We start from the raw sequence: 15,489 nt of genomic DNA, 5'->3' as shown, positions 1-15,489 counted from the left end.
TTTCCAGCTTCTTTGTCAGCTCTTCTGATTGCCCTTCCTTCCTTCTCGCCGCCCCAGCTCTTGAAATAGATATATATTTTTGCTGCCGTCTTTAGCTTTTTGTGTTGTCCGTAATACTGAATAGTTTGGTGTATCCCCCCCCCCCCAACAAAAAAATGATGTTATTTGGGGAGCTGGACATGGAGGCCCCCATCGGGGGCATTACGCCTAAGGGACGTCACTAGAGCACTGGGGTATTCACTGTCCTCATAATGGGACAGTCATTAGAAATTGCTTGAGACCCTTCAGCCTACGGGCGGTCTCTAAATTTGCTTTGCAAACTGATGTCACAAACAGGAGGCTGCTCCCTTTCCACCATTCTTGAAATGTAGCCACCTCTGGTGTAGGATGTTGTGGAAAGAAAAACAACACAGTAATGGGTGTTTTTGTTGTTACTGTCGTTTTGCCTTTCACTGTCCCCCGATTATTAGATGAAGTCTTTCTCCCCCTCCCCCCCCATCCTCCTCCCACCGCCCATATTGTGCTTTGGTGATATTTGATTTCATGTAGCTTGATAGGAGGTGATGAGGGGTCAGTGACCACCGGCATTAGTAGAGAACTGAAACGTTTTGGTCGGGTATGGGTTGATAAAACTGCTTTGAGATTCTACACCATTGTCTTTAAAGATTAGATTACGCCAGTGATTATTTCCGTTATGAACAGGAAGTATTTCTGGCATGTAAACCAATGATGAAAGGCCTTCAATTGTACTGTTTGCTTTTCATTTTTAAAGCCCCCTCCTTATTAAACATGTCCTAACTGGGAAGTACTATTTTCAAAAATTAGATTCCAGTTCAAGGGAAGGAGATGCAGAGGTCATTACTACAGAGCATCCAGGGGAATTAGTTACTTTGTTAAAAGTAGTAAGCCTTACTGACACCAGTCCAACTTCAGGGTTCCTGAACTGTTTCTCAAATTAGATTGTAAGCTCCCTGAGGGCAGCAACCAAGTCATACTGCTTTTGTATTTTCTCAAGTACTGGACACAGTAGATACTCAATAAATACTTGTTATTTATTTTTTTCTGTAAAATTTCTCTGGCTATTTTTTTAAGTAGCTGGTTTTCAAAAAATGGTCAAGGGCACTCCTGTGTTGAAACCTGTATTTGTTCCCACACTAGTCCCTTGGTCTCCATTACTTCTCACCTATTTCCCTTAAACTTTTTTATTTTTTAAGAAGGAGTATTTAACAAGATTCCTCACCTTCACTGTGATAACCCTGGGTATGTGTCTGCTTGCTACTGAAAGGCTACTAATTCTGTGACCTCTAGTGATCCATTTCAGATCACTTACCTGTTGCTCAGTTTTATTATCTACCTGGTAAAATTTCCCTAGTCACACTTTTTAAAACACTTGTAATAGAAAAATAGAAACCAATAAATAGCAAGATCGATCAGGAGAATCCCCCTCACATACCCGCTTTCCTGAATGATCATGTGGCTTCCAATATGACTTAACATATTTACATCAATTGGTACAGTATATAGTTGTCCACATGGCTAACTAGTCATGCAATCCATAGCTATAGTGTAAATCATGCTCACAAACTGAAATCACATGTGGAGTAGAAAGCAGTCAATAGTTATAAGCTACAGGAATGGCTATCCCAAATTAGAAACTACATCTTAGAGCCAGTTATTAAGCATAACAGTTTCCTTCTAATTTTAATTCTCCCCCCACCCACCCACACACACACACTTTTAGTTGAATCCAAAGGTACTTGCTTAAACAACAGGTTTTTGTTGTTTGTTTTTATAAATTAAGTATTGAAACTTGATTATAATGCCAGACTAGGAAACTGTACTACTGTGTAGTAAATAATCTCATACTAAGCTAGAAATATTTATAGGTCTTTGTGTGCACATGTGTATGAGGGGAGAGGTAATGGTTAAAAATTAGTTCCTTACAACTCTTTTTGAGTGATAAAGGATATATAATTCTTAATGACAGCATCACAAAACAAAACCCATCCAACCTATTACCGAACTTAGTGAAGGATTTATCCATAAGGAAGTCAACTTTTTTTGTGAATCAAGAAACAGGTGAAATTCACTTCCCTAATAGTTAATCCTTGCATATTTCTTTAGGAGCCCACTCTAGTACTACCTCAAATCCAGCAATGTCTTCTGAGCAGTCTAGAATTGCCCTGTATAGGTATTAACCGATAAATAAGTAAACGAGCATAAAAGTATAAACTTGTACGCCTTGGAAGGGAATAAAACAATGCAGAATAACCTTATCTTGAGCACTCCATCAGGTGAATGTTTTCTTTGTTTACTAAGTCATCTTGCCCTGCAATAATGTCTCAGGTTTAAAATGATTTCCCAGAAGCCCTTTCTTCCAAATAAAACTTTGTGCTGCTAGATGATTTGGGTTTGGGATTCTCTGTATATCAAGGTGAGTGGTGGAGAGTAATTGTAATTCTGGTTTCTTGGACTGGATTAGGAGATCAACAGAAGCAGCTGCAAAAGCAATGTGTTGGAATTATCCAAGGAAATGTAGTTCTGGGCACAGTCACTGGGGCTAATACATGCCCTCCTGAAAGCTATGGAAGCCCCACAGCATGCTGAGAGATAGAAACTTGAGGGAGAAAGAGGCTAGACTTGAGTTTGTGCCTTTTTAAGTGATGGAAGTCACATGCAACCCAAGGGTTGTAAGGCAGGTAAGGCTGTGTTTTTATTAATGAATTGAGTACAGACTAATCCTCTTCCTAGAACACTTGTTTCCAGGCTTTATCTTTCCTTTATGTCAAAGGTACTTGAGATATTTTTGTCTACTAAGATAGCAAAACTTCACAAAACCTGCGTATAGGGGATGAGGAACCAAACTGTGCTCATAACTAAAAAAAAATGCCCATTATTTAACAGATGCTTTATGCATTTCTTATACAAAAATGGATTAACATTCATAATTTCATAAGGAAATTGTCAAACTAAATTTGTCTGAAGAACAGGTGAATCCTCTTGGTTTGTTTCTTTAAAGAACAAAAGGTTTAGTGAAGATGCTGATGAGAGGTGAAAAGCCCCCATGTTGCCTGTATTTAATATCTAAACTTTTTTTTTTAATTTTTCAGTATTCTACCTTGTAAATACTGTTATTTGTATATACTGTAAATGATGACGTCGGTGGGCACGAACCGAGCCCGGGGAAACTGGGAACAACCTCAAAACCAAAACCAGACACAGCACAAGCAACGGCCACAGGTAAAGAATACATATGTAATGGACCCATGGGTAGCTTTGCTGATTATGGTTTCTGTCTAGTGCAGCATCATTCTATATTTTGGATTCTTTTTTTAAATATATTTTTATTGATTTTTTACAGAGTGGAAGAGAGAGGGATAGAGAGTTAGAAACATCCATGAGAGAGAACCATCAATCAGCTGCCTCCTGCACATCCCCTACTGGGGATGTGCACACAACTAAGGTACATGCCCTTGACCAGAATCGAACCTGGGACCTTTCATTCCGCAGGCTGACGCTCTATCCACTAAGCCAAACCAGTTTTGGCTATACTTTGGATTCTTTTTTTTTTTTTTTAATATATTTTATTGATTTTTTACAGAGAGGAAGGGAGAGAGATAGAGAGCTAGAAACATTGATGAGAGAGAAACATAGACCAGCTGCCTCTTGCACACCCCCTACTGGGGATGTGCCCACAACCAATGTACATGCCCTTGACCAGAATCGAACCTGGGACCCTTCAGTCCGCAGACCGACGCTCTACCACTGAGCCAAACCGGTTTCAGCTGGATTCTTGATTTGGGTTCTTCATTCTTATTTGCAAGCCCTTGCCTCTTTTTTTTTTTTTTTTTTTTTTTTTTTTTTTTCTTTTTTTTAAAGTATATTTTAATGATTTCAGAGAGGAAGAGAGAGTGGGAGAGAGATAGAAATATCAATGATGAGAGAGAATCATTGATCAGCTGCTTCCTGCACGCCCCCTACTGGGGATTGAGCCCACAATCTGGGCATATGCCCTTGACCAGAATCAAACCTGGGACTTTTCAGTCGGAAAGCCAACGCTTTCTCCACTGAACCAAACTGGCTAGGCAATGGTCGGCAAACTCATTAGTCAATGGAGCCAAATATCAACAGTACAATGATTGAAATTTCTTTTAAGAGCCGAAAACCGACTTCTGCACATGGGCCACTAAGTTTCAATCGCTCTGTACATGCGTGCCCGCACATGTTATTTTGTGGAAGAGCCACACTAAAGGGGCCAAAGAGCCGCATGTGGCTCTTGAGCCACAGTTTGCCAACCACTGGGGTAGGGCATGTCCTCGCCTCTTTTTACTTGGAGCCTTATAACGATTAATGCCATATTGTGATATAGCACTCTTGTTCTTTAATACTGAACCATGAGGCTTGGAAAGAATGGCTCTTGTGCTTAGTATCTCTAAGGAGGCAATACATGTTTTAGCAATAGATTTCTTATTTTTTAGATCTTCCACCTTGCCATCTTTTTAGCTCACCTTTATCTTGCCACTTTTTGTCTTTCTTTTGTTCTTTTTCCTAATGAATCTGTTACCTTCTACTCTGGTCTCACTGAGACCTAATCTGCTATTTCCTTTTCCACGAGGAGTTAATATCTTTGCTATTTTCCCTCAAAATTAACAAATGAGACACCCTAGAGTATTGTACCCTTCCTGGGTTTTTGTTTTTAAAGTTTGATTTAGGTATGATCTGTTTTGTATAACCAGTTTGGTGTTGGTTGGAATGTAATGTGAAAATTAATTTCACATTTGGTTCTGGTCAGATAAATTGAATATGTAAGACTAGAACTTTCCTCTTATTTTTATTTTTATTTTTATTTTTTTTACTTTTCCTGTGAATTTCTAGCAGAATTTTAGCACTTAAGTGAGTTAGTATCTCAATTGAGACAATAAGATTTGTATTGTCTTGTAAACATATACCGGATACTGAGAAGATATGCTGAGTCTACCTTTAGGCTAGCCCTTATGTCAATCCTAAGAATAGGAAGGTGGCATCGGTTATTGTAGAAATAGGGAAAGGGTTTGTTTACACATGACTTTGCAAATACATTAATGTGAATTAAGGTGCAAATGTTTCAAAGTGGTGCTGTGACCCTAATATGGAAGCCTCTTTAATGGTGAACATTGGTGAAAAAGCTTCCTGCTTTTTTTAGGTATTGTAGAATGTTTTTTATCATTGTGCTGACTTAAGCATCTCAAATGCTGTTAGTGTTTTATTGTTGTTTTAGAGGGAACAAGAAACATACATGTAAGAGAGAAACATCTATCAGCTTCCTCCTGCGGGAATCGAACCCGCCACCTTTTGATGCACGGGATGATGCTCCAACCAACAAAGTCATACTGGCCAGGGCTGTTAGGATTTTATTATTTGGTCATTTGTAACAAGAAGGAAATTGGGTGGGAGGTACAGTGGATATTGTAATAATTAATGTCGTTTTTAAACATACGTTTAAAATCTTGCTTGGCGTTGACTTGTATTGACATAACCTTCAAACACGTGGTATCTACAGAACCTGTGAAGTGCAATTATCAAGTTTTGCTTGAAAAAGTTTGTGTTTGGTTTGGTTTTTGTTGCAAAACTAGGGCTAAGAAGATGGCGGATGAAGAGCATATTCGGCACTGCATGCTTTACGAGTTCCAATTAGGAAGAAAAGCAAGTGAGGCTGCAAAAAACATCTGTAGTGCTCTTGGTCAAGATGCAGTTAGCGCCAGAAAATGCCAGCGTTGGTTTGAGAAATTTCGCGAGGGAAATTTTTCGTTAGATGACAAGAGTGGTCGAGGCCGTGTGTCCAATTTTGATCAAGAAGCTCTTCAAGCTCTTTTGGTGCAAAATCCTCAAATTACCCAACAAGAGCTTGCGACAGCTTTAAATTGTTCACAAAAAACAATTTCCAATCAATTGCGTGCACTTGGCAAAGTCCAAAAGTTTGGAAAATGGGTTCCTCATGAGTTGACCGACAACAACCGTAATCAAAGAGTCACAATTTGCAGTTCGCTCCTCTCTCGTCAAAACGGTTTGCCGTTTTTAGAGCAAATTGTTACCGGAGATGAACTATGGGTGCTGTATGTTAATTTGAAAAGGCGGCCTCAATGGTTGGACAAAAATGAGGCTCCGCAGCCCACGCCAAAACCTGACTTGCATGCGAAAAAAGTGGTGTTGTGTGTTTGGTGGAATTTTAAAGGAATTCTTCATTATGAACTTTTACCATCTAACCAAACCATTACAAGTGCAGTGTATAGTGCCCAATTGGAAAGGTTAGCCCAAGCTTTAAGAGAAAAAGAACCCGCGCTGGGTAATCGGAAGGGCGTATTTCTTCACCACAATAACGCACGACCGCATACTGCAAGAATCACTGCTGAAAAACTGCGCCAGTTGGAATGGGAAGTTCTCCCTCAACCTGCATATTCTCCTGATATTGCCCCTTCCGATTACCATTTGTTTCGTTCTTTGCAAAACTTTCTTCTTGGAAAAAAATTTAATAATGAAGAATGCCTCAAAAATGCATTGACCGAATTTTTTGCATCAAAATCACAAGAATTTTACAACAGAGGGATTAAAATGCTTCCTGAGCGTTGGGCACAAGTAGTAGAAAACAACGGCAACTATATTGTTGATTAAATTTTGTTGTATTGTTTAAATAAATTGGATTTAAAAAAGTATTAGAAAACGACATTAATTATTACTAGACCTAATACATGGGTCCTTCTTATTTCTCTAAGCCAAGGGTGGGGAACATCTGCCCCTCGGGCTACAGGGTCCTCGAAATCATGTGCTTGCCAGGGCATTAGGGGTGAGTAATTAAATGTATGACCAAATATAGCAGGTTAATTTTTAAGTTTTTAAATTTTTAATTTTTATGGCCTGCAACCAATGTTATAAATATCCAAATGGCCATTGGATGAAAAAAGGTCCCCTACCCCTGCTCTAAACTGTTGTCTATCAATCATGCCTTTTTTCTTTTTTTTAATCTCAATTCTTAGGCCACTGCGGAACAAATTCGACTTGCACAGATGATTTCAGACCATAATGATGCTGACTTTGAGGAAAAGGTGAAACAAGTGAGTGGATTGCTAATTTGCTGTAAACTATGGGGGAGGAAATCTGGATTAATGCATAAGATGCCTATCAGGGTACTTTGTGTTATAGGTATTAAAAGAGTTATGACCTGAAATATGATAGGTTAAGCCAGTAAATAAGTGTTTTTATTGTCTGACTTACTGACCCTTTCGGACAGATATCTTGTTCAGAGGTTTTATCTTAATTTTAACCTTTTGTTTAATGACTGACTTTGTTGATGCCCTTTTATAACAACTTTGAGCAATTGTGGCATCTAGGAAGTGTGGAAGTTCATGTATTTCTGGGTTTGATTCTCTATTAGATGTTTTATTGTTTGATTGCTTTTGTATGTAAATCCTTTAATCCCATTTTTGGTCACAAGTATTTTTTGCTTTTGGGATTAGAACATTAAAATTTATTCTTTTAAGGTTGGTTTTTTCAGACTCTGCTAGTGTGTTCTCTTTTTTTGGTGGGGAGAACAAACTTGATCATGATCACTGCTGATCTTTCTCTTTCAGTTGATTGATATCACAGGCAAGAACCAGGATGAATGTGTCATTGCTTTGCATGACTGCAATGGAGATGTCAACAGAGCCATCAATGTACTGCTGGAAGGAAACCCTGATACGGTATAGTGCTAATACAGTGTTATAGAAAGTGGGATGCTAGTAGTAGTCTAAAAATAGCAAATGGGATAACTCAATTAAAACAGAGTACCTCATTCTTCAAATAGAACTTGGAACTACCCAGAAGATTGTTTGCTGCAGGTTGCAAATACTTAAAATTAATGTACAATAAACAGGGGAAAACATAAAATCAGGTTCTTCTAATTGGCCTGGAATAAATTATTCATTCTAGGCTAGTGACTGTTTTCAGGGCTGGATTAGAATGAATTAGAGATGCTGCTAATCATGAAAGACTTTGCTCACCTGTTTTACTGTCACTGAACAAAGTCACAAACTACTGGATTCTGACTTTGGCACATTCCCATCAATATCAGCTTTGCGTTTTCCTATACCTTTTCATATTTCTGTTGAGGTTGCAGATGACAAACTTCTACAGCCTCTTGACTATCTCTAAAGATGATTTGGGAATATCTTACAGGATCTCTTGTTCTAGAATTTAGAATTGCTTTTACCTCTTCCTCTAGTTCCCACTCAGTGAGAATCCTGTGTTTTTGTGCTTGTCTTGTCATTGTTCTCAATTATAAGACCCTTAACAACAGAGATTCTGCCTTACTAGTTTGGGATGTTTCTGCAGTGCTTTAAAAAAAAAAAAAATTACTGATTTTTTTTACAGAGAGGAAGGGACAGGGATAGACAGTTAACAAACATTGATAAGAGAGAAACATCCATCAGCTGCCTCCTGCACACCTTCTACTTGGGATGTGCCTGCAACCAAGGTACATGCCCTTGCCCGGAATCGAACCTGGGACCTTTCAGTCCACAGGCCGACGCTCTATCCACTGAGCCAAACAGGTTCCGGCTTAATATGTATATTTTTAATTATTACTTTTGTAAACTATTTATTGTAGATTTTAGTATATGTAGATATGTTTTTACCATAATTTTAAATTGATGGTTTTTGAACTTAAGAACTTCTAAAATTTTGGTAAAATGTACTTAAAATTTACTGTTTTAATGATTTTAAAGTGTATAATTCAAGCATTAAGTACATTGACAAAGTTGTTTAACCATTACTATTTTCAGGAGTTTTTCATTTCTCAAACTGAATTAAAAATGGATTTTCTGTATTAATTAAATAGTAACTCCTCATTTCTCCCTCCCATCAACTCCTGGTAACCTATTTTGTTTCTGTTTCTGAATTTGCTTATTCTAGTGGCATCATATATTCTACTTGTTCTTTAGTTGTTATTTTATTATTTCACCTAGCATAATGTTTTCAAGGTTTATTTTGTGTCTTGTATCAGAATTCCATTTTTTTTAAGGCTTGATAATCCAGTATATGTATATGCCACGGTTTTGTTTGTCCAGTTGTCCAATGATGGATATTTGGGATTATTTGGAAATAATTTGTAAATATAATGTTTTATTTCCTAAGTATTTTATCATGCTTCCCTTAAAGAAAGATGATCTTTTTTTTCTACTTTTCTTTTTGTTAATCCTCACCCAAGGGTATTTTTCCATTGATTTTAGAATGAGTGAAAGGAGAGAGAGAAAAAATATCAATGTGAGAGAGAGGCATTGATTGGTCGCCTCTTGCACACATTCCAGGTACGTGCACTTGACCCGGAATTGAACCCATAATCCTTTTGGTGCAAAGGCTGATTATCCACTGAACTACACCGGCCAGGGTGAAGGATGATCTTTTATACCAGCAATCGCCAACCTTTTGGACCTCACAGATGACAGTGGTCCACGAAGAACCACTGGTTGGCAACTGCTGTTTTATATGACCACAGTATTATTGTCAACCCTGAGAAAATTAATAGTAGTAATTTTATATTATACTGGTTCATATTTTTTCTCTTTTTTTTTTTTCACTCTCACCCAAGGATATGTTTATTGATTTTAGAAAGAGGAGTCGGGGGTGGGAGAGAGAGAAACATTGCTTCTTATATGCACCTGGACTGTGGATTAAACCCACAACCTTTTGATGTACGGGATAACACTCCAACCAACAGAGCCACCTGGCCAGGGCCTGGTTCATATTCTTGAAAGCTATTCAATATTAGATAGCTGTTGCTGATAACCAGGGTTATTGTTATTTGAGTTAAATGGTAACTAGAATAGTAAAGATTGGTAATTTAAGTTCTTGTCCTGGAACTTTATTTTACATATATTTTCTGAGAAAATATGTGTAAAGCAAGATAAGTGTATGTTTAAAACTTTAAATTTATAAAATTCATTTTCTTAATATTTTATAAGACTTTAGGTTATTTTCCTTACCACAAATTTTCCTTTTGTAATGAATTATAGAATATTCTGTTTTGGGGAAAGCCGAATTGGACTATATCAGTTTAGGAAGTATAGGGGAGAACACAGTGCATAAAACTGAAAAGGAAGGCTTCCTATAGTCAGCATGTCTTGGGGCCAGGGTGGTGCCTTCCTGGCTGCTATTTGGTCTTTTAAGTAAAGGACGTTGGGATGTTGTGTGGGGAAGTAGGTACAGTTGTTGTTTTCCTCCTAAATTCTGGGTTGCTTGGTTAAAGCATATGCCCAAGAGTTGAAAGCTACTTACTCATTCTGAATTCAAAGCTAACTTTTAGAAACTTTCAGTTTTTTTCGTTTTATTTGACATGCATGAGATTATAAAAATTAGGAATCACTGAATCCATAGGAAATTAGTTTTTTCAGCTAAAGAGACACACTCAAAAGCTAGGAACCAAAAATTAAGTCCTTCGACTAATATGCAAAGTGACTAAACTGGATAAGGATCTTGGTGATCCTTTTGGAAGTGATCTCTGTAATCTGTTAGCACCTCCCCAATAAAAGAACTTCAGTTGTGCAGCATTAGGTGTAGAGTTTGTTTTAAGGTTCTTTCTGTACCCTCCATTTAAATAGAAGTAAATTAGTTAGAGGTATCTTAGACTTGGATGCTGAAAGGAGAATGGTTAACAGTTGTCCCAGCTTTTTCCTTTTTTAAAATACATTTTTATTGATGTCAGAGTGAGGAAGGGAGAGGGAGAGAGAATGATTGATTGGATGCCTCACACAAACCCTGCATGGAGGATTTTGCCCGCAACGTGGGCATGTGCCCTGACTGGGAATCTAACTGTAACCTCCCGGTTCTTAGATAGATGCTCAGCCACTGAGACACAGCAGCTGGGCTGTCCCAGCTTTTATCTCTGATTTTCCTGGTAGCAATCCATGTTGATTAGCTATGAATGCTCTGCCCTTCTTTAGCATTCCTGGGAGATGGTCGGGAAGAAGAAAGGAGTCTCAGGACAGAAGGATGGTGGCCAAACGGAATCCAACGAGGAAGGCAAAGAAAATCGAGACCGGGACAGAGACTATAGTCGGCGACGTGGTGGGCCATCAAGACGGGGAAGAGGTGCCAGCCGTGGACGAGAGTGTACGCATGGGGCTTTAACAAAACCAACTGGGGGTCGATAATGTCCAGATTTCAGGGTTGTCAACACCCTGCTAGGCTGGACCTAGTAACAATTATATTACCTTTTAAAATATTTTCTTGCCATTATCTCTTGTGAGACCCTGGCATCTTTTTTTCTTTTTTTTTCTTTTTATAATTTTTTTTTATTGATGCAGAGAGGAAGGGAAAAGGAGAGAGAGAGAAACATCAATGATGAGAGAGAATCATTGATCAGCTGCCTCTTGCATGCCCCCCACGTGGGATGGAGCCCACAACCCAGGCACGTGCCCCTGGCCGGAATCAAACCTGGAACCCTTCAGTCCGCCGACCGACACTCTACTGAGTCAAGCTGGCCAGGGGCTGGCATCTCTTAACATTAGTCTTCCTAGCAGCAACCACCAGTTTGGCATTAAGTTATCCTGTAACTATTTGTAAAGTTTGACTTATAGTTCTCTGTTTTGGTTCTTCACCATTCCCCTAGTAACCATCATGTTCCATCCAACTCATTTTTTCTCTCCTTTTGGTCTTCCACCAGTGTATATAAATACCATTTATATATTTATTTGCATAAAATTTATGTATATTCTATTGATTCTGTTCTGACCATCTGTGTTTTGTTTCTCCCCAGTTCGGGGTCAGGAAAATGGATTAGATGGCACCAAGAGTGGAGGGCCTTCTGGAAGAGGCACAGAGAGAGGCAGAAGAGGTCGTGGACGAGGCAGAGGTGATCATTATAGTGTGGGGAGGGCTGGACATTGGGGGACTTTGTAGGAGTCTGCATTATTTCAAAACAAATTCTCAAAGAGTCTAGTTACCTTCATAGTTAAAGTGTCATGCAAATTTTGGAGGTTGCTAAGTGGGAAATGAGAAGATGGATGTCATTTCCTCTAGTCTTATTGTTGATATTATTGTATTTGTTTGAGACCCAACAGTATGATCAGCAAAGGAACAGTCTGTCAATGATTATCCTATTGCTTTATATGAACTGATTCACTACAGTGAAAAAAAGCACATCTGATAATATTGGCCACTTAATATTCTAAGCTGCCTCAGTTGGCAAGTTAGTTTAGTTTAATTTCTATAGCGTTTCTGTCTTTGTCGCTTTCCTTAGGTGGTTCTGGTAGGCGTGGAGGAAGGTTTTCTGCTCAAGGAATGGGGTAAGTTTCCTTGATCCAATGTCACAGTCATTAGGGTGGCTAATATCCTGATGTCCTGAGGATAATAACACAACCTTAACCAAAATGTAATAAAAAAGATGTCTAGACTATTTAATCAGAAAGGTGTGTACTTAGAACTTACTTTCCCCCCCCCCTTTAAATCACATTTTTATTGATTTCAGAGAGAGGAAGAGAGAAAAAGAGAAACATTAATGATGATGCACGCCCCCTTCTCGGGATTAAGCCCACAACCGGGACATGTGCCCCTGACCAGAATTGAACCAGGGATCCTTCAGTTCATAGGCCAGCACTCTATTCATCGAGCCAAATCAGCCAGGGCAGGGCTTATTTTTTAAGAAAAAGCACTTACAACCTGGATCATTATCTCTGTTTCACAGCTTCATTTGAATGTATATACCTAATATCTTTCCACAATCTTCATGTGAATTTTATTATAATTACTGGAGGCCCAGTGCATGAAAATTCATGCACTGAATGGGGGGAGTCCCTCAGCCCGACCAGCCCCTCTCACAGTCCAGGAGCCCTCAGGGCCAGGAGCTAACCGGCAATCAGGGGAAGGTGACGCCCCCAACACACCTCTGTTTCCACCTGAGCCTTGGGCGGCCCTGGGCAGCCGGGCAGCCGCCATTCCAGGCTTGCCTGTGCCTTGGGCCAGCTCTGGGCGGCTGAGGAGACTGGGGAACTCCAGAGGCAGCCACATGGAGCACCCAGACATGCCTGAGTCAGGCCCAGCCACGCTGCCCTGGTGGGGCTGAGGGAATTGGGTACCGCCATCTTGTGGCTGTGGGCACCACCATATTTGTGAGGGTGTGATGGTCAATTTTCCTCTTTATCGATAAGGATAGGATTGGTGTCCTAACCCAAAATGGATAGTAGATATAAATTGAGATTATGCCATGAAATTTTAGGTAGGCTGATAGGTGAGGAAAAATTAACAGCATAGATTATAGAAAGGGGCTGTGATTGATTTGTAGGGACGTTGAACATTCTAATTACCCTTCTCTTTGAGTTAAGTTTTTCTTGGTACTCGTAGATGTTGGAGACTCTTTTAAGCTTTTTTGTTGTTGTTCATCCACCCCACCCCCCAGAACCTTTAACCCAGCTGATTATGCAGAACCAGCCAATACTGATGATAACTATGGCAATAATAGCGGCAGTACGTGGAACAACACTGGCCACTTCGAGCCAGATGATGGGACGAGTGAGTGACTGTTTATTATTCGTTTCTTGCCTCTGGGAACCTAAGGAAATAATTGTTTTGAGGTTATAATTATCTAAAGTGGAGGAATAGTTTTTGGGTGCAGAGATAGGGGGAGAAAGGGAGAAAATCACAATCAAATTATTGTGTTTTTTTTACTTTGTGTCTGTATGCACATTATACAAATTATTTCACCTGATCTTCATCATTATTTTATGAAACAGACATTTGTCATCACCTTCCAGATGACGGAACTTAGATTGAAAGAGGAGTGAAGAAATTTGGTAGTATTTGAACTCAGAATTATTTGATTCTACAAGCCCATGCTCTTTCCATTATGCCATATAGGTGCCATTAGCTCCAATTGTTGTTTCCTAGTATTTTTGTTAGAATAGCTAGCATTGCCTTGTGAAAAGATATCAATCAAGCCAATACTTGTAGAGATGAAGAAGTTCCAGAATCAAAACCCACGGTCAGTTTGTTTTCTCATACTGATGTAGGAGTATCTTTTTTTCCCTCTCATTTTTGAGAAATCTCATATCTGGGCACAAAGGAAATATTGAGACTTTTTTAAAAATACATTTTTATTGATTTCTCAGAGCACATGTGTCAAACACAAGGCCCGCGGGCCAAATCCGTCCCGCCAGGCCTTGCAATGTGGCCTGCACCGCGCTGTCATCACTGCACTCCACTGCGTTTCCATCACAATGACAGTTTATGACTGTTCAGTAAACCATTCGGCCCGCGATTTAGGCTGGATTTTAGATTTTGGCCCCTTCTCTGATTGAGTTCGACACCCCTATCTTAGAGGAAGAAAGAGGGAGAGAGAAATAGAAACATGAATGATGAGAGAGAATCATTGATTGCCTGCCTCCTGCATGCCTCCCCACTGGGGAACAAGCCTGCAACCCTGGGCATGTGCCCTTGACTGGAATCGAACCTGGGACCCTTCAGTCCACAGGTCGAGCCAAACTGGCCAGGGCTCTTGAGACTTTTTTGCTCTCTTTGTTGGACAGTCTTCTGGGTGTGGTAGAATATTATAGGATTTTAATAAGATTGCTTTTTTGTTAGCTCACTTTGGTGCTTCTATCTTGGTAGGGTGTATATATTTAAGGATATATTAGGCTTATGGGATACACCAAGATATATTTGGGAGTACGACACTTTTACTGCTTTAAATAAGCACAGCCTCGGCTCCAGAGTACTTGTGACATCATCTTCTGTTTCCTCTTCTAAAGGGGGAATGCATTAATAGTAAAGAAATTGGCTTTTTTTTTTTTTTTTTTTTTTTTTTTTTTTTTTTTTTTTTATTTATTATCCTTTAAACTTGCCTTGCCCCCCTCCTTCACCCCTCCCAATTTGTTGAATTCTATAGAAAAAAACACACTTCTATTTGTTCCATTTATTTATGGATTTATTGGTTGGTTCTTGTATATGCCCTGATGGGGGATTGAACCCCCAACCTTGGAGTATTCAGATGATGTATATAACCAACTGAATTACCCGGCCAAGGCTCTATGCCTTGTTCCTGTTTATTTAAATACATTTTTATTGATTTTAGTAAGTAAGGGAAAGGGAAAGAAATAGAAACATCAATGATGAGAATCATTGATCAGGTACTGCCTGCATGCCCCACACTGGGGATCGAGCCCACAACCCAGGCATATGCCCTGCCTGGGAATTGAACTGTGACCTCCTGAATCATAGGTTACTGCTCAACCACTGAGCCACACTGACTGGGCAGCATTGCCCCTTTTTAAATACCAGTGATCTTTATCTTTGTAGGATCTTTGGCACAGCTTCTTATCTACTGTCCATAGATGTTATATACACTTCAGGTTCTGAATGGTACTTGCTTTTTGTTTTATCAAGTTGTCTTATAAATTCATTTGGAATACAACTTTCTAATTGGTGGAGACTAATGTTGAGTTATTGGCAGGATAGACATCTTTGTGAATTCCCTTGACCATTTGG

The 15,489-nt window shown here is 39.3% G+C and overlaps 1 protein-coding gene across 27 annotated transcripts in view; it reads left to right on the top strand.

Moving 5' to 3' along the window:
• The window catches only part of UBAP2L (ubiquitin associated protein 2 like), a 47,402-nt gene that overhangs the window by 1,499 nt on the left and 30,414 nt on the right, over positions 1–15,489 (top strand). For 15 of the 27 annotated variants that reach the window (XM_045583359.1, XM_045583355.1, XM_045583361.1 and 12 more), the window contains exons 2-8: positions 3,111–3,240; positions 7,011–7,088; positions 7,605–7,715; positions 10,953–11,154; positions 11,768–11,863; positions 12,251–12,296; positions 13,406–13,518. In XM_045583359.1, the coding sequence (XP_045439315.1) occupies positions 3,151–3,240; positions 7,011–7,088; positions 7,605–7,715; positions 10,953–11,154; positions 11,768–11,863; positions 12,251–12,296; positions 13,406–13,518 (736 nt within the window). In that variant the 5' untranslated portion in view covers positions 3,111–3,150. The remainder of the gene's footprint in view (positions 1–3,110; positions 3,241–7,010; positions 7,089–7,604; positions 7,716–10,952; positions 11,155–11,767; positions 11,864–12,250; positions 12,297–13,405; positions 13,519–15,489) is intronic. The other 12 variants (XM_045583360.1, XM_045583358.1, XM_045583354.1 and 9 more) reach the window with 1 other exon arrangement.

Source organism: Pipistrellus kuhlii, unplaced genomic scaffold, assembly GCF_014108245.1.
Source record: "Pipistrellus kuhlii isolate mPipKuh1 unplaced genomic scaffold, mPipKuh1.p scaffold_m20_p_18, whole genome shotgun sequence".
Taxonomy (NCBI): Eukaryota; Metazoa; Chordata; class Mammalia; order Chiroptera; family Vespertilionidae; genus Pipistrellus; species Pipistrellus kuhlii.
Note: the sequence above shows the minus strand (reverse complement) of the source record. Positions and strands in the feature narration are given on the sequence as shown.